Raw genomic sequence first — 23,211 nt, 5'->3', positions numbered from 1 at the left:
CGTTGAGAAATATTTTAAGAATTACACCATAATAGATTAGGAACATTTGCTAAAGTGCTGGATTCGGAGTAGAAACATAAATGGCTTGTTTCCCATTCCACTCTTGCTCTAGAAGTTCGTTATTTGCATACAAATGGCCAACAGGTACATGAAAAATTGCTCAACATCACTAAGTATATGAGAAATGAAAATCAAAGCCATAATGAGATATTATCTTACCCCAGTCCAAATGGCTACCGTTAAAAAGACAAAAAATAATGGATGTTGGTGAGGACGCGGAGAAAAGAGAACTCTTATACACTGTTGATGAGAAATGTAAATTAGCACAGCCACTGTGGAAAAGTATATGGAGATTTCTCAAAAAAATTAAAAATAAAATTATTCAATCCAGCAAACCCACTATTGGGTATCTACCCAGAGGAAAGAAATCAGTATATCAAAGGGATACCTACACTTGCATGTTTATCGCAGCACTATTCACAATAGCAAAGCTATGGAATCAACCTAAGTGTCCATCAACAGATAAATGGATAAAGAAAATGTGGTATATATACACAATGGAGTACTATTCAGACATAAAAAATGAAATCTTGCCATTTGCAGTAACATGGATGGAGGTGGAGGTCACTATCTTAAGGGAAATAAGCCAGGAACAAAAAGACAAATATCACATGCTCTCACTTATATGTGGGAGCTAAAAAATTTGATCACATGAAGGTAGAGAGTGGAAAGATAGATAACAGACTGGGAAAGATGAGGGGAGTGGGAACAGGATGAAGAGAGTAGGTTAAAGGTTACAAACATGGAGTCAGATAGAAGGAATATATTCAATGTTTGATAGTAGAGTAGGGTAACTATAGTTAGACAAAAATATATTGTATTTGGATGATAGACACCCTAAATACTTGTAACAAAATTTCTCATGTACCCCATAAACTTGGTATGTAAATTTTATTAACAAATAAAGTTAGTCACTTGGTTTTTTAAAACTTTTCGGCCAGGCGCGGTGGCTCATGCCTGTAATCCCAGCACTTTGGGAGACTGAGGGGGGCAGATCACCTGAGGCCAGGAGTTTGAAACCAGTCTGGCCAACAGGGCGAAACCCCGTCTCTACTAAAAATAAAAAAATTAGCAGGGCATGGTGGTGTGCACCTATAATCCCAGCTACTTAGGAGGCTGAGGGAGAAGAATCCCTTGAACCTGGGGGGCAGAGGTTGCAGTGAGCCAAGATCGTGCCACTGTACTTCAGCCTGGGTGACAGAGCCGTGCTCTGTCTCAAAAATAAAAAAGTAATTCATTTCTATGCCTTCATGTAAGCACAGAAAGAAAAATTCCGTTTAAATGGAGATGTCCATTGGTTGAATATGGTTAATCAAAGACATGCTGCATTCAAGTAAAAAGCAGACAAAGGCTTGAATATCGAGGGAATAGAAGGCTGTTTTTCCTTTTCCATTCTGCGAGCTGACAGCACTAACGTATCCTAGCTGGAAAGACAAGGCAGATCATAGTCATCCTCTTTGTCGGGGTACAACTAGCTTACAGTTGCACTCTGGAGTTGCAGAGCCAGTATGGGTAACTATTCTCAAATCCTTAAATCGCTCCTGGGCCCTCGAAGTCCTATCCGCGTAGGTCAGCCCGAACTATCCAAATCCCCACTTCCTCTGGAAACGCGCCCTGAGAGGTAAGGACTTCCGCCGCGCTCTCCACTTGTCACCTTAAACCCCTACCCCAAACAGCGCAGGCGCACTCCGAAGCCTCCCGGACCAACTTAAGAGAAGTACTGAGCAAGCGCATGAGTTCCATTAACCACGCCCTCCGGAGCTGCCGGAGCAGGCGCAATTAGTAGAAGGCGTGCTTGTGTGATTACAGTCCACTTTACCTTTAACAGATTTGGTTGTCTGGACTCTAGCTCAGGTTCTTTTACCCCTGTCTTGTTGGAAGTCACTTTGCCTAGAGTAGAAGTTGTTTGCGGGAAAAAATTTGCTCCTCCCATTAAGTAACCACTTTGCTCTCTGAGGCGGAACGTGTCATTGAGGCAGCGAGTCCTGACAGATATGGAAAAAATATGGCACATTGTAGAGAACATCTACACTCCGCCAACTCAGTCACAATGCAAAAATTACACAAAAATAAAATGTTCACTTGTTACATACTATGTGCTTTATAAAACATACAAGTAGTTTTATTTTCCCATACCAATGAGAACAGCACTTCTATCTATTAACAAGGACCTATAGTAAGACGCAGCGCGTGCGCGAGCCACCTGGCGCTGTAAAGCGCTTGGAGGCCGGAATAACGACCTGCCTTACGCTTTGCGGCTATTGTGGGAGAGGCATCTGGGCTCGGACTGGGGCCGCCATGGGGAAGGTGAATGTGGCCAAGTTGCGTTACATGAGCCGAGATGACTTCAGGGTCTTGACCGCGGTAAGAAACCCGCCGTTCCTATTCTCCCTTGCCCCTTACCACTGTGTGATCTCTTCCTGTTCCTGCAAGTTTTCTGGGATCTGAGCAGGCACGCTGTGGGACCCGGGACGTGGCAGAAGCTGGGAATGGAGAAGAGAGCATCAGAAAGTCGGATTTTTAAAAAGGTTTTGTTTGGGAGCTTATCTTCCCCCAGATAGAGCAAAGGTCCCGTCTTCTAATAATTGTCTTCTTTTCTGCTGCTATTCGCTTTACGCTGAAGAGAAACACATGCATCTCTGTGGCCTGGAAACTTCTCTGATCCTGAGTTTCTGACCAGCTGTGAAAGGTTTAAGCGCCCCCCCCCCCTCGAGATTTGATAATATTGACTTCCCTACTAACAGACTCAGTCGCATAGCAGTCTTTCTGATGCATTCAGTCAACACATATTTGTCGGGTTTTTAGTAGCAACATTAGGAGGTTCACTTGTTCAAACAGACAAGTGGAGAGAGACAGATCATCAAGTAAACGAAAAATAGGATAATGGATAAATGCTATGAAAATGATAAAGGATAATGGCATAGAAAGTATATGTATCTGGTGGAGAGGAGGGGCACAAGTTATTGGCCTTTGGTAGACAATGAATAAATATTCACTAAATGGAAGAATGAATGGGGAAATAATAGGAGCTGTGTGAGAAGGAGACAGCCCAGTGAAGTCCTTGGAAAGAGTTGGAGGCAGAGGAAACAGCAGTAGTAAGTGCAAAGGCCTTGAGACAGAAAAGTCTTTGAAGAGAGGAAAGGCCAGTGTGGCTGGAGCAAAGTGAGACACACACTAATGGTTGGAGATGTAGCGGAAAAAGGTGAGAGGTTATGTACTACAGAGCCTCAGAGGCTTGGTAAAGAATGTGGGGGTAACCACTCAATGTTTTTAATCAGGGGAGTAACAAAATCTGATTTTATGGCCTCAGTCTTATGGCACAGAAATTAATATATAGATCAAGACATTTGTACAGTAAAGCAGTACATTTATTTAGGAGCCGTTATCTTTTGGTAAGGAGTGAACCCCATGATAAGGACTACCTATATTGTGTAATTATGTAATAGGATATGCGATGTGAGTCACACCGGTTCTTGTATTATGTTAAGGCTTCAAGTTTTGGATTTTTAAAATTAATCTTAAATAGCACTTAAGGATTAAACTATCAAATGCAAAATCAGTGTGAAATTCGGAAGACAATATTTACTTTGTCTCTCATGTAGATTCTTCTAATCAGCTGGACTTTCTCTATGAAAACCTACTGTCACTTCGGAAAGATACTTTCCTGCTTTCTCAGCACACTCATTCCTTAACGCCTCTGACAGAAGTAGGGATCAAAAGTAAGAGTGCTAGAGGATGGGGGAGGCAGAGACAAAGCATGGAAAATAAGTTAAATTTAAAAGTTAAGGTTTTGGTGAGACATCAAAATGATGCCAGATTTATATTCCAAAAGATTGGCGCTTCAATATTTAAATTATTTGTAAAGCTCACCAAGAAATGACTTAGTCATTAAATATGACATTCCAGTCTCAGTTGAATCTCACCAGTGTTGGTACCCTTTCTTGGGCCTCTCTTCCCTTTTATTTCTTTGGCTCCTCCTATATCAATAATCATTGTTTGACTAGCTGCCCTTAGCTTTCAATATGAACTTGCCCCAGCATTCTGTTCCCAAACATTCCTTTTCTTCCATTATCTCTTGCTCAGTGATAGCATCCACTTCACATCTTCAACTCTCACTTCTATAAAATAATTGACAATTTTTCCTTCTAATTATAACTTCATTCCTAAATATGGGCCCCTTTCCAATTTTCTCTCTTTTTTCTTTTCTTTTTTTTTTTTTTTTTTTTTTTTTTTGAGACGGATTCTCGTTCTGTTGCCAGGCTGGAGTGCAGTGGCGCGATCTCAGCTCACTGCAACCTTCACCTTCTGGGTTCAAGCGATTCTTCTGCCTCAGCCTCCCAAGTATCTGGGACTACAGGCACACACCACCATGCCCAGCTAATTTTTATATTTTTAGTAGAGATGGGGTTTCACCATGTTGGCCAGGATGGTCTCAATCTCTTGACCTCGTGATCCACCCACCTTGGCCTCCCAAAATGCTGGGATTACAGGTGAGAGCCACTGCACCTGGCCTCCAGTTTTCCTTTAAACATTTTTATTTGACTCTCAGTGCTCAAACCAAATTCAATTTTTTTCTATCCCCTTTCTCTTTTCCCGAGCTCTATAAAAAAATAATAATAAAATCTTAAAACTTGCTTTTCCTCTTCATTTCCAATTGTGGCTTTCCATTCCCTTTACCCTTCCACATCTAATTGCCAAGCTCTCCCATAGTACTTCCTAAAGATTTTTCATTCCTTCCTTCCAGTACCACTACCACTTACCCTGTTCTGGTTGCTCTTTCCTCTGAGCTGGACTTCTGTCTTAGTTCTCCAGAGTACCCCGTCAGATTTTGCCATCTCTAAGCTAATTTGCATATTCCTGGTACATTAATGTCCTTAAAATAACCCTGTTCATGTGTCTCCCATGCCTAAACATCTTTAAGGGTTTCCTGTTTCATCAGGATAAAATATAAAATTATTTGGTCTACATTTTAATGCCTTCTCTATCCTAGAAGTATCTTCCAGCCGCGTTTGCGTGAACTCTATATGCTATCCCATCTGCGCTGCCACTCTACTCAGCTATTCTCTGTGGTCAGTACTTTCTTGCATATGTGCCATTTTCAAATCTTTTTCTTTCACTAATATCCCTTTGTCTGTTTTCTCTGTATGCCCACATCTTTTAAAAGTCAGTCTCTGGTTTTGCATCTTGCTTGGAACTGATCCCTCAGCTAGAAGTATTCTTATTCTGCCCTGAGCTACCTTTTTAAGCACTTACCACTTCTTAACTTCTAAAAAACTTAGATGTATACCATTTTTTAAAATTCCCATCATGAGATAAAAATTCCTTAGAGGTAAAAAGCACATATATATATACATATATATATATATATATATATATGTATATATATATATGCATACATATATATACACACACATATATATACATATATATACACATATATGCACATATATACATATATATATGCTTTTTACCTCTGAGGAATACATAAAATATACATATATATAAAAAATACTTTAAGTTCTGGGGTATATGTGCAGAACATGCAGGTTTCTTACATAGGTATACACATGCCATAGTGGTTTGCTGTACCCATCAACCCATCCCATCTACATTAGGTATTTCTCCTAATGCTATCCCTCCCCTAGCCCCCCACCCCCCGACAGGCCCCAGTGTGTGATGTTCCCCTTCCTGTGTCCATGTGTTCTTATTGTTCAACTCCCACTTATGAGTGAGAATATGCAGTGTTTGGTTTTCTGTCGTTGTGATAGTTTGCTGAGAGTGATGGTTTCCAGCTTCATCCATGTCCCTGCAAAGGACATGAACTCATCCTTTTTTATGGCTGCATAGTATTCCATGGTGTATATGTGCCACATTTTCTTTATCCAGTCTATCATTCATATATATATATATATCTCCTCTACGATGCCTACATGTAGTACTTTCTCATTAAATACCTGCTTAATAAATATTTGGCACATCTGTAGTTTTTAAAGACAAATGTTTAGGTGTCATCAAGTATTTTAGCATTGACCAAATGTCATCAGTATGTCTAGCACTCACAGTTCCTACTCTTGAAATGGAAAGCCAATACAAATATCAGTGATTAGATTTCAAATTGCAGTTAAAAATATTTTCAGAGACGGAAGTGATTATGTCTCAGAATTAGTTGGAGAACTGCATAGTCGGGAAAGTTTCAAGGAGAAGTTAATTTCACAGGGTTTTGATAGACAAGGCTTTGTGTTGATTATGATTATATAAAGATTCCTTTAATTTCAGGTTGAAATGGGCATGAAGAACCATGAAATTGTTCCCGGCAGTTTGATTGCTTCTATAGCCAGCCTTAAACATGGTGGCTGTAATAAAGTTTTAAGAGAATTAGTGAAACATAAACTCATAGCTTGGGAGCGTACCAAAAGTAAGTATTTTGAGGCACCATTTGTGATTTTTCAGGTAATTGGTTTCCACCAGAGCAAGTGTTCCAAAAGTCAAGACGTAGAAGTTGCCAGACTAGTAAAGCATTAGACGAAGAACTGACAAAACACACTTCGGCCATATCCTATTAGTCAAAATAATCACAGGGCACACCCAGATCAAAGGAGGTGAAAAAAGAGTAGTAGTAAGAACATGTAGGTACTGCAGAAGAGCATGTAGGTACTGCAGAAGAGCATGTAGGTACTGCAGAAGAGCACGTAGAGTACTGCAGAAGAGCACGTGGGTACTGCAGAAGAGCACGTAGAGTACTGCAGAAGAGCACGTGGGTACTGCAGAAGAGCACGTAGAGCACTGTAGAGGAGCATGTAGGTACTGCAGAAAAGCATGTAGGTACTGCAGAAGAGCATGAAGAGCATGTAGGTACTGCAGAAAAGCATGAAAAGCAAGTAGGTACTGCAGAAGAGCATATAGGATAGAGATATTGTGGCTACCATCTTTGGAAAATACAATCAGCAGTCATACCCTAGATCATTACTTCTGAAACCATCTGTGGTGAGGGGTTAGTTTTTTCCAACCTATCACAGATCCTTACTTTCATAAAATACAAAAAAAAATTACTAGAAAAATGAAATGGATAATGGATATACAAAAACAGACGTAAATTCTAGGTCAAATTGATATATAAATTGAACTGAAATTCCTCCTTTTATCTTGTCACAAACACTTATAGACCTGTCTGTAGGTCACATTTTGATTATCAGTACACTGGAGAAGAAATGCAGATTATAGGAAGAAATTGGAAGCTTGTGAGCCTGGGCAGTTTATCTTTTTCCAATGAAGACTTTATTGTTAAAGAAAGATCTTATGACTTGAACTTATGTGACTTGGTTATACAATGTAACTGAAATATAGTCTTTATCCTTTGATTTTTGTCTAGCTGTCCAGGGCTATCGGTTGACAAATGCAGGATATGATTACCTAGCTTTGAAAACACTTTCTTCTAGACAAGTGGTTGAGTCTGTTGGAAACCAGATGGGTGTTGGCAAAGAATCAGGTAAGTGCTAATAGTACTGTACAAAGTATTTTCTTTGCTTTAGTTTGTTTTCCCTTCAGAAACCTTTCCTCTTTTAATTTTCCCTTTTTTCTAACTAAACAGTAAGTTGGAAAGTTGATTGGAAGCAATACAAATCAGAAGGTGCCCTTAATTAGTAGGTTATTATTTCTCTGAAAGTCTATCACTGAAAATTCATTTATACCAGGAATTAATTTTCTTCTAATAACTCCCAAGATATCTCATTATTTATGTGCAAATATACCAGAATCCAAAATTCAAAACACTTCTGGTCTGAAGGTTTTGGATAAGGAGGGATACTCAATCTATTAGGAAAAATGACATTTTTGATACAAAGAAAATTAGAGAAGTTAGAATTGTTTTAACTGATTGGAATAAACGTGTAATAATGGTTTTTGAAATTTTGTCTCTAGATATTTACATTGTTGCAAATGAAGAAGGACAACAATTTGCATTAAAGCTTCACAGACTAGGAAGAACCTCGTTTCGAAATCTGAAAAACAAACGTGATTATCATAAACATAGGCACAATGTGTCTTGGCTTTATTTATCTCGTCTCTCTGCCATGAAGGAATTTGCCTATATGAAGGTATTTATTTTATTTTATAGTCATGCATTTTTTAGCCAAATAATACATGTGTCTCAAAGGCCTTAATGACAAGTGTGATTCTGTTGTCCCCACATCTCTCTCACCTTAGACTCAATTCCTACAGACAGACTCAATCCTAAATAACTCTGTTGATTATTTGGGCTCTTTTAAGTGATTTCCTTCTATGTTAAGGTATTTTAAATTGTTACTAATGCATAAGGGCCACACATTCTATAATGCTGACAAGATGAAAGAGCCAAAAATAATTAATGATGCTGTTACCTCACAAATATGTATGTGTAGATGTATATATATCTATTCAATATATGTAACTATACATATGTCTGTTTCTAATTGAAAACACTAGGTAATTATCATCTGTAGAAACCTTAGTGTCTCAGATAAGTTGGCTAGTTTTTTGTTTCACATAAGGGAACAAACATTTATAGATTTATATGTATATTAAAAATGGTAAAAATTGGCTGGGCGCAGTGGTTCATGCCTATAATACCAGCACTTTGGGAAGCCGAGGTGGGCGGATTACTTGAGGTAAGGAGCCCAGCCTGGCCAACAAGGTGAAACCCCATCCCTACTAAAAATACAAGAATTAGCCAGGCATGGTGGTGGGCACCTGTAATCCTAGCTACTTGGGAGACTGAGGCAGGAAAATCACTTGAACCCAGGAAGCAGAGGTTGCAGTGAGTGAAGATTGTGCCACTGCACTCAAGCCTGGGCGACAGAGCAAGACTCTATCTCAAAAAACAAAAAAGGTAAAAATCTTTAGTTTTTAAGAAGTAAGGATGAAGAGAAGTGGGTTAAACGGTACAAACATACAATTAGAAGGAATACATTCAATGTTTGATAGCAGAGTAGGGTGACTATAGTAAACAAAATGTATTGTACTCAGGAGATGAACACACTAAATAACCTGACTTGATCACTACTCATATATACTTAACAAAATGTTACATGGACCTCATACATTTATACAAATAGAAAAAAAATGCTTAACCTGGCAGATGAAATGTCAAAATCTCAAAGATGGTTTTCTCAGGGTTAGGCCTATTCATTGCACTTCAGGTGTGCTGACCCCTGCAGTTTCCCCAAATACTGGAACTTGACTGCATATTTTGTGGCACTGGTGGACTACATTTGTACTGTCCCCTGACATTAAAAAAAAAAAAATCCTTTATTTTTAACTTTTTGCCTTCAAAATTAAGTTCAGCATAGATTTGTTAAATATAATAATATCCAAATTAAATATATCCAACAATAACTAAGTTAAACAAAAGGTAATAATTGTGTTTTTATAATTCTGCCAGTAGGATTTGTCATAGTTTATCTTCATTTTTCAAAACAATTTGAATTGAAGATTGTTACAGTGTGTGAACACCTGTTTCTTGAGGATTCAGCTTGTTCTTTCAGTGGGTTATATACTTAAATTTTTCACTAATCATGGGAGATTTCTTAAGGCAGTATAAATTAGTAATACTTGATACCATACATGTCAATGTACTTCTTGTCTTATACTAATAGTTTGTATCTTGTAATATTCAGTCAGTAAATGAGCAGCTTGGTAGGGATCATTTAAACATTTTCCCAAAAGTGTAGTAGGTATTTTTCAGGGTATTTATATTGAAGGTATAGGAATGGAATCTGGTTGCACATAAATGCACTCCTTAAATATATTTATTTTTCATAAGAGAGGAACAAGAAGATAAAGATTGGGCTATAGCATGAGGTCTAGGCGATAGCACAAGTTTTTTTCTTTAAGTTTATCACGTGCTATTGATCTGTCTAGGTATGCTCAAAATGGGCTACATTGAAAAAAAGTATTTAAAAACAAAGCAAAGAAAAATATCTGGGAAGTGGAAAGTAGTTTGGTTCTTGTTCACAGAAGGTAAGCAATAGACAACCTTTTGAAATTAATTGCTGGGGTAGTGTAGGGTGAAGGAGTGGATGCCAAAGAAATAACCAGTACAATCTGTGTCTTAAAGTTGAGAAGATAACACAAACACACGTGAAACAGAACCTTTTATTTATTTATTTATTTATTTTCGAGACAAGGTCTCACTCTGTCTCCCAGGCTGGAGTGCAATGGCACAATCATGGCTCACTGCAGCCCCAACCTCCTGGGCTCAAGCCATCCTCCCACCTCAGCCTCCCAAGTATCTAGGATCACAGGCCTGTGCTACCATGCCTGCTTTGTAGAGACAGGATCTTGCTGTGTTGCCCAGGCTGCTCTCAAACTCCTGGCCTCAAGAGATTCACCCACCTCGGCCCCTCAAAGTACCGGAGTTATAAGCGTGAGCCACCACTGCAAGCCTAAGAACAATTTTTTTTTTTTTAATTATATACTGAATTTAGAGAAACTTCAGTAAGTGATAGAATAGTTGATGGAGGAGGTTTCAGGTAATGAGTGGAGCTCAGTGGAGCCATGAAGCTTGGATATTATTTGACCCTAAGACAGTGCATTTTGGCAGAGAAGTGGTATGGGCAATGACATGAATCTATGTGAGCCCTGTGTTCAGGTGACACTGAGGTGACTGTCCTGACTGCGTTTCTCGGTGTGTATTGGAGAGAATATTGGGAAAACTAGGACTATACAGGTGGATTAAAGAGTTTTGAAAACCAAGAAAAGTTGTTCAAACTGAAAAGAATATTTACAGCCAATGTAAAAAAAATTTTTTTTTTGAGATGTAGTCTTGCTCTGTCGCCCAGGCTAGAGTGCAGTGGCATGATATCAACTCACTGCAACCTCTGCCTCGCGGGTTCAAGCGACTCTTCTGCCTCAGCCTCCCAGGTAGCTGGGACTACAGGCATGTGCCACCACGCCTGGCTAATTTTTTTGTATTTTTAGTAGAGATGGGGTTTCACCATGCTGGCAGGCTGGTGTCGACCTCCTGACCTCAACTGATCCACCCGCCTCGGCCTCCCAAATTGCTGGGATTACAGACGTGAGACACCGTGCCCATCCCAATGTATATATTTTTAAATGGAGTATTAACATCAGCAGGTTAGTCTGGTATTGGTACATAGTACAGGTTAGATACAATGGCAAGAGCTAGAACACTTGTGGAGTAATGAGGTATATGCCTCCTTACAGGTATAAGTTGGTGCAAAAGTAATTGCAGTTTTTGCCATTCCTAATACTAGCATTCTAAATGTCAAAGGGCATAAATCTAAGGTATTTTAAAGAAAGTAATAACAGGGCTTTGTAAACAGTAAGATCGAAGACAATAAGCATAGGGGAAAAGATGTATGGAGAGTCTTAACATTTGAATCAGACTACAACAGTGTATGTTTTTCACATAATAGATTTATATTGCATATTGTGGCCTGGAGAAAAAGGTCGGTGCCCTATAAACCAAAATGTCTGATCTTTTAGAATGCCTCATTTCCTAATACGTCAGAAGACGAGTATTTCCTAAATTACAATTTGTTTCCAATTTAAATATTTCGAGCACATTTCAACAAATGTCAGAGACTTACAAAATAGGAAAGGATATACCCTAAGAGACTGTAAGCTTCTTGAGGGCTTTTTAACACTAATTTTAGAGTGTTTAGAAACTTTTTAACACTCATTTTTGTAACCCCAGCACAGTGCATAACATTTTGTAAATGTTCATTTTTGGTGGAAAAGTGAATTCAAACTTTTGTTTAAAATTTGCTTTTTATGTATGGCTAATTCTGTGCAGTGAATAGATAAGCTATGCATAAATAACCATGTGTTAACTATAATTTTATAAAGATTTGTGTGTTTCTTTTCTGGTTGTAGAAAGGTATATGTACTTTTATTGTTCTTTAAAGAGTAATGACCTGTTCATTAGCTTACACCTGTTTTGCAACATTTTAGGCATTGTATGAGAGGAAATTTCCAGTTCCAAAGCCAATTGATTACAATCGTCATGCAGTGGTCATGGAACTCATAAATGGTTATCCACTGTAAGTATTCATTATTCTTAAAGCCATGAATCCTGATAAATGAATTTAAGTTTCAGGGTTTTTAATAAAATTTTTTTTAGTTAATGAAATGTTGCCTCTGGGAGGTTAAAATTGATTTAAAGGAATAGACTCAAAGACAAAAACCCAGTTTCATTCTGACAATATGAACTTTGTAATCTCTGTGATTCATTCATTCACTCAATATTAAGAGACTGTTAGGTGCCAGGCACTTTTAATCTCAGCAGTGAACAAAACAAAGTCCCTACCCTCATGGAATTTACATTCTGATGGAAGGAGATGTGCAATAAATAACTAAAGGAAATGTATATCAATTGTTAGTAAGTACTATGGATAAAAAAAAGCAGAGTAAGGGAGATAGGAAGTACTAACGGGACAGGAGACTACTGTTTTATGTAGGGTGGTCAAGAAAAGTCTCACTAATAAGGTGAAACCTCATCAAATTTTGATTCAGATTAGCAGCTATTGGAGTGGGAGTATTTTGAGCAGAGAAGAGATGTGATCTCATCAATCAATGATCTCAGTGTTTTCAGAGGTTCACTCTGCTTGCTGAATTAATAGACTCTGGGGAGACAAAGAATTAGGAAGACAAATTAAGAGGCTATTACAACAATCTAGGCAAGAAATGGTTGTAATTCTGATTACAGTGATGGTTGTGAAGGTGATGAAAAGTGGTCAGATTCTGAATGTGTTCTGCAGGTTGAACCAGCATGATTTGGGATTGGATATGGATGTGAAGGAAGGGATGAGTCAATGGTGACACCAAGGTTTTTCACCTGAGTAGCAAATTAACTGGAGGGAGAAAGCTACCACGTACAGAAACAGGAAAGCTACAGGAACAGCGTTTTGGAGTTGGAGGGTGGGACAGAATCAGAGATTCCATTTTGGACATGCTGAGTTTGAGATGCCTGGGAGTTAGAGAAGTCTACATTAAAATCAGTATATATGTGGTATTTAAACCATTAACCCAGATGAGATCACCAAGAGTGAGTCTAAATAAGAGAAAATAAAAGGTCATAGGATTGACCTTTGAGGAACTCCAAAATTTAGAGGTCAAGGAAGAAGATGAAGTACAAATAGAAAAGACTAAGAAGGTATGATCTATGAGGAAGGAAGAACACCTGGAGAGAATGGTGTCCCAAGAGTTAAGTGAAGAAAATGTTCAAAGAGGTCAACTGACAGACCACATATGATGAAGACTAAGAATTGACCTTTGGATTTAGCAACATTGAAGTCATTGTAGTCTCAACAAGGGCTATTGAAATGAGGTGGATGAAAGCCTGTTTGAAATGGTATCAGAGAGTAGGAGGAAACAAATTGGAAAAGCACATGTAGACAAGTTTGGCTATAAAGATCAAAGAAAGGTAATAGTAGAAAAGAGATACAGAATTGAAGCAGTGTGGCCATTTTTTTTTAATAGGTGGAAATATATCTGTGTGCTGATGGGAATGAGAAGAAAGCTGCTGGGGAGACAGGGCATGGAAATAATATATATGTTCACATGCATACATACTTTCGTTAAAACCATAAACGAATACAAATAACCTATTTTCATGCTTAAAATACTTTCAGATGTCAGATACACCATGTTGAAGATCCTGCATCAGTATATGATGAAGCTATGGAACTAATTGTCAAACTTGCAAATCATGGGCTGATTCATGGAGATTTTAATGAATTTAATCTCATTTTGGATGAAAATGACCATATCACCATGATTGATTTTCCACAGATGGTTTCAACTTCTCATCCCAATGCTGAGTGGTAGGTACATGCTATTTTTTTATTTTTATTTTATTTTATTTTTTTTGGAGACGGAGTTTTGCTTGTTGCCCAAGCTGGAGTGCAATGGCGCGATCTCGGCTCACTGCAACTTCCCCTCCCGGCTTCAAGCGATTCTCCTGCCTTAGCTTCCGGAGGAGCTGGGATTACAGACATGCACCACCAAGCCTGGCTAATTTTTTGTATTTTTTTTTTTTTTAGTAGAGATGGGGTTTCTCCATGTTGGTCAGGCTGGTCTTGAACTCCTGACCTCAGATGATCCACCCGCCTCGGCCTCCCAAAGTGCTGGGATTACACGGGTGAGCCATCGTGCCCGGCCCGTACATGCTATTATTGATTCTGGATGTGGGTGTGTTTGTTTAGAATATAATCATTTTTTCATAATTTTTCAATTTTGTGATACTATTATTTAGGTCAGTCACTGGTTTGAAGTGGCTAGTGTTAACGTTATAAAAATTTGTTTTTTTATTAAAGTATAACTACTAGAGTTTTCCCCATAAGAATTTGAATTTCTCTGTTGTAAATTGACAGACGTTCAAAAGTCCAATTTTCTTAGCCATGGAACCCTTTGTTCAAACAGATTTTTAGATAGAAGACCAATTGTTAAAACAGGTAACAGTAGGGAGTGTAGTGGGGAACCCTAGAACCACTTTTGTCTTTCCCTTTTTCTTGCTGTTCCATGATTGCCTCCAAGAGAGATTCACCAAGTATAACTCAGTAATCTCGATGATCTGAATAAAAGTTGTGGTTTTGGACTGGACTCAGTTGTCAAACCAGTGATAATTACCTCTTGTCACTTTTAGCTTTATTTATTAGAAAAAAATTAACATAAAACTTTATCTCTGACACAGTGAAGAATCATGATATACTGCGATAATCATATTCACATTACTTATTTAAACCAAACCAGCCAAGTCATGAAATAGGACCTTATCCTTTATTTGCTTGTGGTTCATGATTCAATTGAGTGTAACTAAGGATTTTTTTTCTTTCTGTTCCAAGCTTTATGAGAAACTTCTTTTTCCTAAACTAACAACTAGTATCACTTATATAGTAGAGTATATTAATTCTTCCAGAGATTGAGCTTGAAGTAGTTTTGTTAAGTGAAGCGTCTCTTCATCCTGGTTTCCAGTAGAAAATGTCTATACTTATGCTACAGAAATAAATGTCATTTGAAAATAAATTTTTTAAATGTTTTCAACAAAATAATACTAAAAGATTAATGCCTGGCACTTGGGTGGTCAGTACTCTTTGGATGATGACTAATCACCATTTTTATTAATAAGGAGTAACATAGTCACACAATAAAGGAACATCTAGGAGCCTCCAGAGTGTGACAGATTATGACATTCTAGGTTTAGGTTGCATCGTTCTATGGAGAGACATTGTGATTTAATTTCAATTTTTATGAACCAGTACTGGGGCCAAGGAGCTGTGCTAATTGCTGGAGATGGAGATATAAATAAGCCCTATATATGCTTTAGAAGATGTTACTGTCTCGTAGGGATGTAAACATATATAAAATAGTCTTTTTAAAATATATTAGTATTTTTCCCAGAGTACCCTGTGAGCAAAGAGGAGAGGCATTATCTTCCTATTTCCAAACTTCATCTTTCTCAAAGAGATAGTCAATTCCGCATTATCCTGTCCTTAATTCTCCCTTGTCTGGAAATCTTCTAGAGAACTGAATCCATTTTTGCTGCTTTATGGTGGCCCAAAAAGGCAGCCTGGTATTCAGAAATTATTCTACTTTTGATCCAGATTAACATGTCGTCAGATTATTTTTATAGGCTGTAGCATTATTTATCCCTCTGGGTGTTATTGCAAATCCGCTAATGGATAACAAAGATACATAAACATAATTCAGTAGTCTCCAAACTTAACTATTTAAAATTAATATCTTTTTATCTTCAGATCTTTCAGTTGGCTAGGGGTTCTAGTGAGTGTTGCTGATGGGAAGCATAGCCAGACTCAGGAAGAACAGAATTAAGTGGAAACCTATCCCCAAACCATAGGCCCATTATCTTATTTCCTGGGGTTCACATTCATCTTTCCGTAGTGTATCTAACTATATACCAGTAACTACGAGAAAACCTTGACTTTCCTAACCGTAGGAACTGCATGGCATTGACAGCTTATATCCTTGAGATTTCCTTGGATTTTAGTTTTTCAAACACACTGGTAACTCATTTGTATCTTTTTTTCTTTTGTGTAACATCTTTTATCTCCTTGTGTAAGGAGCAGCAGTACCATTAACCAATAAGTATATTGTCATTGGCTAATAAGGAAAAAGGAGCAATAAAGACTATATCATAAATGATTCTTGCTTTTGCAGGTATTTTGATAGAGATGTTAAATGCATTAGAGATTTCTTCATGAAACGTTTCAGCTACGAAAGTGAGCTTTTTCCAACCTTTAAGGATATCAGGTTTGTACTCCCCATTGCTTTACATAATAGAACAGTTTAAATATCTGGTCTGTGTATTTCTAAAAATTAACATTTTCATCTAAAAAACTTTCCAAATTTTGACACGTAATCACTGTTAGATGTCATTGCTCTGTAGTACATAACTGAAACTTAAAAAGTTGAAAATACCTGCATACACAGATGTCATTGCTCTGTAGTACACAACTGAAACTTAAAAAAACTTGAAAATACCTGCATTTGGTCCATTAAGGCACTGCTATTGAATTTTAGGAAGGGGACATGTCTAGATTCTTATAAATTCAAGAACTTTTATTCTATTTTGGATGCTATTTGAGTAACTCATTCATAAGGAATAACACCAAACATTCATTGAAATTTGTGTTTTTCCTTTATCAGGACCAGGAGGTATCTTTAATTGATTCTCAAGACACAACTATTGTGTGCATTCTCAAAGCTCAGTTTTCTCATATTTATTTTATACACTTAAGATATTTTCTGATCTGGGATGAGTCATAATCTGAAGGAAATCCTTAGCCCCCTTTGAAAGTTAATTTACAAAGTTAATAAACATAAGCTGAGGTTTTTATAACCTTTTTATTTATATTGTTGCTTTTCAGTTATTTTATTCTTAAAATGACAGCCAGCATATACTTTTCATATTTGTATACCTGTGTCATTTAAATACTACATTTTAGGGAAGGAAAATTTATTTTTAACATATAACCTATTAAACTCACTTGAATCATAATTTATCAGAGTAGTAGATATTTGCTCCTCTTAGATAAACATTTTTTCTCTCTTTCTATGCTTGACACCTTTTTTTTCTAGGAGGGAAGACACTCTTGATGTGGAGGTTTCTGCCAGTGGCTACACAAAGGAAATGCAGGCAGATGATGAACTGCTTCATCCATTAGGTCCAGATGATAAAAATATTGAAACAAAAGAGGGATCTGAATTCTCATTTTCAGATGGAGAAGTGGCAGAAAAAGCAGAGGTTTATAGGTCGGAAAATGAAAGTGAACGGAACTGTCTAGAAGAATCAGAGGGCTGCTATTGCAGATCATCTGGAGACCCTGAACAAATAAAGGAAGACAGTTTATCAGAAGACAGTGCTGATGCACAGAGTTTTGAAATGACTGAATTCAATCAAGCTTTAGAAGAAATAAAAGGGCAGGTTGTTGAAAACAACTCTGTAACTGAATTTTCTGAGGAGAAAAACAGAACTGAAAATGACAACAGGCAAGATGCTCAGAGAGTGCAAGGAGGAGTCCCTGCTGGCTCTGACGAGTATGAAGATGAATGCCCTCATCTAACTGCCTTGTCGTCATTAAATAGAGAATTCAGGCCTTTCAGGTATAGACTTCTGTCGATTGCTTTTTAACTTTAGTCTCAAGACTGATACTTTGTTAGATTCTAGTAAAGGAATGTTTTTTTCAAATGATGTGGCAGAATTGTATTCTGCCACCTTGATGTATAAAATGAAAGCCAAATAATTTTTTGTTGTTAAAAACTCAAAATAGCTTCCTTTTCAATTGACCTGATCCTAGGCAGCCTGTTGACTAAATTTCAAGTAATTCTGCCTTAAAATACAAACTGATGGCTGGGCACAGTGGCTCATGCCTGTAATCTCAGCATTTTGGGAGGCCAAGGCAGGCAGATCACCTGAGGTCAGGAGTTTGAGACCAGCCTGGCCAACATGGCAAAACCCTGTCTGTACTAAAAATATAAAAATTAGCCGGGCATGGTGGCCTGTGCCTGTAATCCCAGCTACTTGGGAGATTGAGGCAGGAGAATCACTTGAACCTGGGAGGCAGAGGTTGCAGTAAGCCAAAGATCGTGCCACTGCACTCCAGCCTGGGTGACGAGCAAAAAACTCCGTCTCAAAAAAATATATATATATATACAAACTGATGATTTTAAAATTATTGCAGGTCTCTGGATACATTGATCAGGTTTTAGATGGATGAGTTATTCCTCATATATTTTCCTAATTACACATCTGATGTGTGTTTGAGTTATGTAAAGGCATGTAAATATTAAAACATGAAATAAATGTACTTTCTATATGAAACATCTGCAGTGAATTTTCTCTAGTACCTTGAGCCTTCTATCCTTTCTTCATGTGTAGTTAAAATTATCTAATGATAGTATGTTTTCTTTTAAGAATTTTTTTTTTTTTTTTGTAAATATTAATCAGGCTCAGCTTAGATGAGGAAAAGTTCTAAAACTTAATTGTTGGATTTGGGATTGCTTATTCAGAATCAAACTGTAGTTAAATGAAATATTGGTTTTATTTATTTCAAAGTAGTAATATAACAATTAAAATTAGTTCAGCAATACATTTATTAAACATTTTTCAGTACATGTTTGGGCTTATATCTTAAGCCTACCTTTATCTTTACAGTTTTGTTCCTGAAGCAAAACATGAGAATTTTGTTCCTTTTTCATATAGCTGTGTATCTGTGTCACAGGGCTACTGCCATTTAAATAATAAACTTGGAAAATTAAATCAGAAGCTTAAAAGGAAAAGAGTCAGGGGTGACAGAGGCTCAGGATTTTGAGTAAGTGATTGTATTAGACTGGATTCTTCTAAGAAACAAAATAAATAAATAGATTTATTACAAGGAATTAGCCCATGGGGTTATGGAGGCTGAGAAGTCCCAAGATCTGTAGTCAACAAGCTATATAGACCAAGGAGAGCCCATGGTACAGTTCCAGTCCAAATGCAAAGAGCTAAGAACCAGAAGAGACAATAGCATAAAAGTTCCAGTCCACATCCAAAGAAAGGAGAGGTCCCATGTCCCAATTCAAAGACAGTTCTCTCTTTGCCTTTTTGTTCTGATCAGGCCTTCAATGGATTGGATGAGGTCCACCCACACTGGGGAGGGCAATCTGCTATACTCAGTTTATTGATTCAGAAACGCCCTCAAAGACACACCCAAGTTAATGTTTAACCAAATATATGGCACCCTGAGGCCCAGTCAAGTTTTAACATATAAAATTAACCATCCCAGTGATAGAAGAAAACCTATATAGAATTAAATGGTCTTTTAAACTCAGAATGGGAACAATAATTTTGTTCTCACTCTGGATACATGCTGGGCAAAACTTCTATTCAAAGTAAAAGCAGAACAGATGTTGCTGAAAAATATTAACTGTTAGGAGTTAATATTGTCTGAGTTTTTATACATTGCATATATTGAAACTTTGAGCCATGTGAAAAACATTAGTCTCTAGGTTGCAGATTTTCCTACCCTTGTGGAGCTGACTATAATGAGTACTGTCTGTTTCCATTATACCTTCTGTTTGTGAAGGTGGAAAAAGTCAAAAATTTAGATAGGGAGAAACAGATTTATATAGTTCAGTGAAAGAAGACGAGAGGATTATTAGAAAAGGGAAGATGAATTGTGGGGAGGTGATAAATTTCAATGGCTAAAGCATTCTACTGTTTTTAAATTTTGATAGTGACTAACAAAATGCTGGAAAATGAAAATTGTTAATATATAGAACTTAACAGTAGGTAGTTTTATCTTTACAGAAATTTTAAAATATAATGATCTTTCTGAAGTATTTTATGTCTTCAGTTTTGCTGCATGCAAAAAATAATATAAATTAATCAAATGGGATTCATTACATTATACAAATTAACTAGATAAATTGTGGGTTTTTTAATTTTAGAGATGAAGAAACTGTGGGAGCTATGAATCAGTATAGAACAAGAACTGTGAGTATCACTTCTTCAGGCAGCGTTGTAAGCTGTTCAACAATTCCTCCAGTAAGTAGTCATTCAACATGTACTGAATGTTTATTAGATCACTACTGTGATCTGATTGCCTTGTCTCATTAAACAATAATGTATGCCTTTCAGGTACAGACTTCTGTTGATTGCTTTTTGATTTGTCTTGAAACCGGTACTTTCTTTGATTTTAATAAATGAATGTTTCTCAAAGGATGTGGCAGTTGTGTCCTGCCACCATTATGTGTAAAATGAAGGCCAAATGACTTTTTGTTGGTAAAACTCAAAATACCTTCTTTTTCAATTGTCCTGATTTTAGGCAGCCTGTTGACTAAATTTCAAGTAATTTTTTCTTAGAATACAAACTGATGACTTTCAAAAAATTAATGTAGGTCACTTGATAAATTGATCAGGTTTGAGATGGATGAGTCATTCATATGAGCTGAAGATTAAGAGCTTGGTCACTGTGAGGATTATAAGGTGTGTAAGACAGCCTCAGACACTTGGACGTACATGTTAATGGTATAAAATTTTATTGTTGTTGTTTTTTGTTTTTGTTTTTGTTTTTTGAGATGGAGTTTTGCCCTTGTCATCCAGGCCGGAGTGCAGTGGCGTGATCTCAGCCCACTGCAACCTCCGTCTCCTGGGTTCAAGCAATTCTCCTGCCTCAGCCTCCCGAGTAGCTTGGATTACAGGTGCCCACCACCACAGCTGGCTAATTTTTGTATTTTTAGTAGAGACAGGGTTTCACCATGTTGGCCAGGCTGGTCTCGAACTCCTGACCTCAGGTGATCTGCCCACCTCAGCCTCCCAAAGTGCTGGGATTTCAGGCGTGAGCCACTGCGCCCAGCCATTTGTACTTGGATATAAGTACAAATTTGGCCAGGCATAGGGGCTCAGACCTGTGATCCCAGCACTTTGGGAGGCCAAGGTGGAAGGATCGCTTGAACCCAAGAGTTTCAGGCCAGCCTGGGCAACCTAGCAAGACTCCTGTCTACAAAAAATTTAAAAATTAGCCAGGTGTAGTGGTGTACACCTGTGTTCCCAGCTACTCAGGAGGCTGAGGCAGAAAGATCACTCAAGCCCAGGAGGTTGCAGCCACCATGAACTGTGTTCCTGCCACTGCACTCCAACCTGGGCAACACAGCAAGACCCTGTCTCAAAAAAAAAAGAAGACCCTTGTTCCTGGCTTTGCAGAGTTTTGCAGCAATCTTCTTTTTTAGGAGACAAGTGGAATGATACAAGGTTATATACAGTTATTAAATAACAGACTGTAGTGCTTCAGAGAAAGAAAAGGTCATTGTGAACTGAGTATTTCACATTTCTTATTCATCTTGTAAGTCATATGACATGCACAGTGTATCTTAACTAATAAGTAACTTGAATTTATGATCAAAAGACAAATGAAGACTTTTCCATGGGTGATTGCTACCATCAGGTCATTTCTACAGCTGAAACTGTGAAGGCATTCTTGGATATATTCAGCAATACTGAATGCTTTCAAGAATAATTTTCTATTACAAAACCTACTTACAGAAGCCTACTTTTAACCTAAAAAGCAGAGGAACAAGCAGTTTTCATCTTGTTTTTTCCATCAGTTTTCATGATGGACACTAGGTGGCACTATGGTAATTTTTTAAAAATTCTGCCTGTACACTATATTTTTTGCTATATAATCTGTATTTCTGTTTGGAATTTAATTTCTCCTATATAACAGTTTCTATATAGTACTGTCAGTGTTTGGAATCTTAAAAATTCTTGGTGTCAATATATAAATAGAAAAGATATTAGCAGTGTACTTTTTGAAATGGTTCATTATCAGTAATACTAATTTATGAAATCTTTCCAGGAACTGGTGAAACAGAAGGTGAAACGTCAATTGACAAAACAGCAAAAATCAGCTGTCAGACGTCGATTGCAGAAAGGAGAAGCAAATATATTTACCAAGCAACGTAGGGAAAACATGCAAAATATCAAATCAAGTTTGGAAGCAGCTAGCTTTTGGGGAGAATAATATATTTAGGATCTTGGATATGTTTAATATATTTTTTAAAGTTACTGTAATTCCTTTTTGAGCCCTCATTTGTCTTTTCTGAGCCAAGGCTATCATATATTAATAAATAAATAAACCCTCTTTCATCTATAAATTTGGGTCATTCAGTATGTGTCTTGCAAAGAATAATTACCTGCCAAAGCAGTCCATTTTTTTCAAAGTAATTTGGGTAACTAAAGTTAAATAAATAACTTTATTAGACATATTTGCATATTTTTAAAAATCTAACACTGTTTTCTGTTTGTTGAGGATTATATGATACAAGACACATAAAGCAATTAGAATAATATTTAGCACATTATAAGCATTCAATAAAACATAGCTATTAGAATCATTATAATGATTCTGAAATTCTGCTGACAACTTCATTGCATTTCATTTGGCAGCTGGAGAAATTCACTGCCTTATTTTTCTTTAGAAGTAAAGATAAGCCTTTGGAAGTAAAGATAAGCCAGTAATGCATAATTTGCTTAATTAGTTGATTAATAATCTGTTCTGTGCCACTTACATTGGTAATATGGTCATGAGAATGGAAACTTACTTGAGATAGTCTACCACAATTTTTACAGTTGGCAGCTTGTAAGCAGGCCTGAGTAACAGAAGAGTTAGGGCTGGGGGAAGGTGGAGTAGAATGAGGAATGAAATGTCCTTTCTCATACGCTTATTATGTAAGTGGGTCCGGAACATGTTCTCACCTCAATGTTAACAAATACCTAATGCAGGAAAGAAAATACATAGCCATGGTCCCTTCCTCAAGGACTTTATAACTCAGTGAGATGTAAAGATGAGTGCTTCAGTGTATGCACCTGATTATTGTCTCTTCATTGCCGCCTAAGTCGGAAAAGGGGATCACGTGCAGCGAAAAATGGCCATTAGATGGCAATATCACCCCATAGTCACCAAACAGGATTACTTGCATCCCTAATTATGTTCTACCAGAGGGAATATAGTACAGACTTTTCCAAGATTGATAAAGACAGCAGATTCCCTTTCACCTTTGCCAAATTAACTCTATTTGCAAGATCTGTCATTATCTAATAAATTGTTTTAAATATACAGAAGCTAGAAAATGCCAATTCCTGTTCCCTCGAAAGTT

General features: G+C 37.3%; 1 protein-coding gene and 1 non-coding gene across 2 annotated transcripts; both read left to right on the top strand.

The window, feature by feature from the left end:
• Positions 1 to 1,750: 1,750 nt before the first annotated feature.
• On the top strand, positions 1,751 to 22,209 carry RIOK2 (RIO kinase 2). Its single transcript, XM_055298918.2, has 10 exons — positions 1,751 to 2,424; positions 6,337 to 6,475; positions 7,430 to 7,546; positions 7,978 to 8,153; positions 12,010 to 12,098; positions 13,689 to 13,880; positions 16,234 to 16,326; positions 17,155 to 17,679; positions 20,005 to 20,101; positions 21,912 to 22,209. Exons 1-10 carry the CDS (start codon positions 2,359 to 2,361, stop codon positions 22,074 to 22,076), a joined length of 1,659 nt encoding a protein of 552 aa, XP_055154893.1. The 5' UTR covers positions 1,751 to 2,358; the 3' UTR covers positions 22,077 to 22,209.
• Positions 9,157 to 9,320, top strand: LOC129457956 (U1 spliceosomal RNA). Its single transcript, XR_008649484.1, has one exon. It is a non-coding gene; the product is annotated as a U1 spliceosomal RNA (small nuclear RNA).
• Positions 22,210 to 23,211: the final 1,002 nt, after the last annotated feature.

The sequence above is a fragment of the Symphalangus syndactylus genome, chromosome 11 (assembly GCF_028878055.3).
Source record: "Symphalangus syndactylus isolate Jambi chromosome 11, NHGRI_mSymSyn1-v2.1_pri, whole genome shotgun sequence".
In the NCBI taxonomy this organism is placed as follows: Eukaryota; Metazoa; Chordata; class Mammalia; order Primates; family Hylobatidae; genus Symphalangus; species Symphalangus syndactylus.
This window is presented reverse-complemented; position numbering and strand designations above follow the sequence as displayed.

Excerpts from the sequence above, each read along its gene's own strand:
- RIOK2 (XM_055298918.2), top strand. The coding sequence starts at position 2,359 with ATGGGGAAGGTGAATGTGGCCAAGTTGCGTTACATGAGCCGAGATGAC. Across the intron at positions 8,154-12,009 it reads AGGAATTTGCCTATATGAAG|GCATTGTATGAGAGGAAATT; the intron begins GTATTTATTTTA and ends GCAACATTTTAG. Across the intron at positions 20,102-21,911 it reads GCTGTTCAACAATTCCTCCA|GAACTGGTGAAACAGAAGGT; the intron begins GTAAGTAGTCAT and ends AAATCTTTCCAG.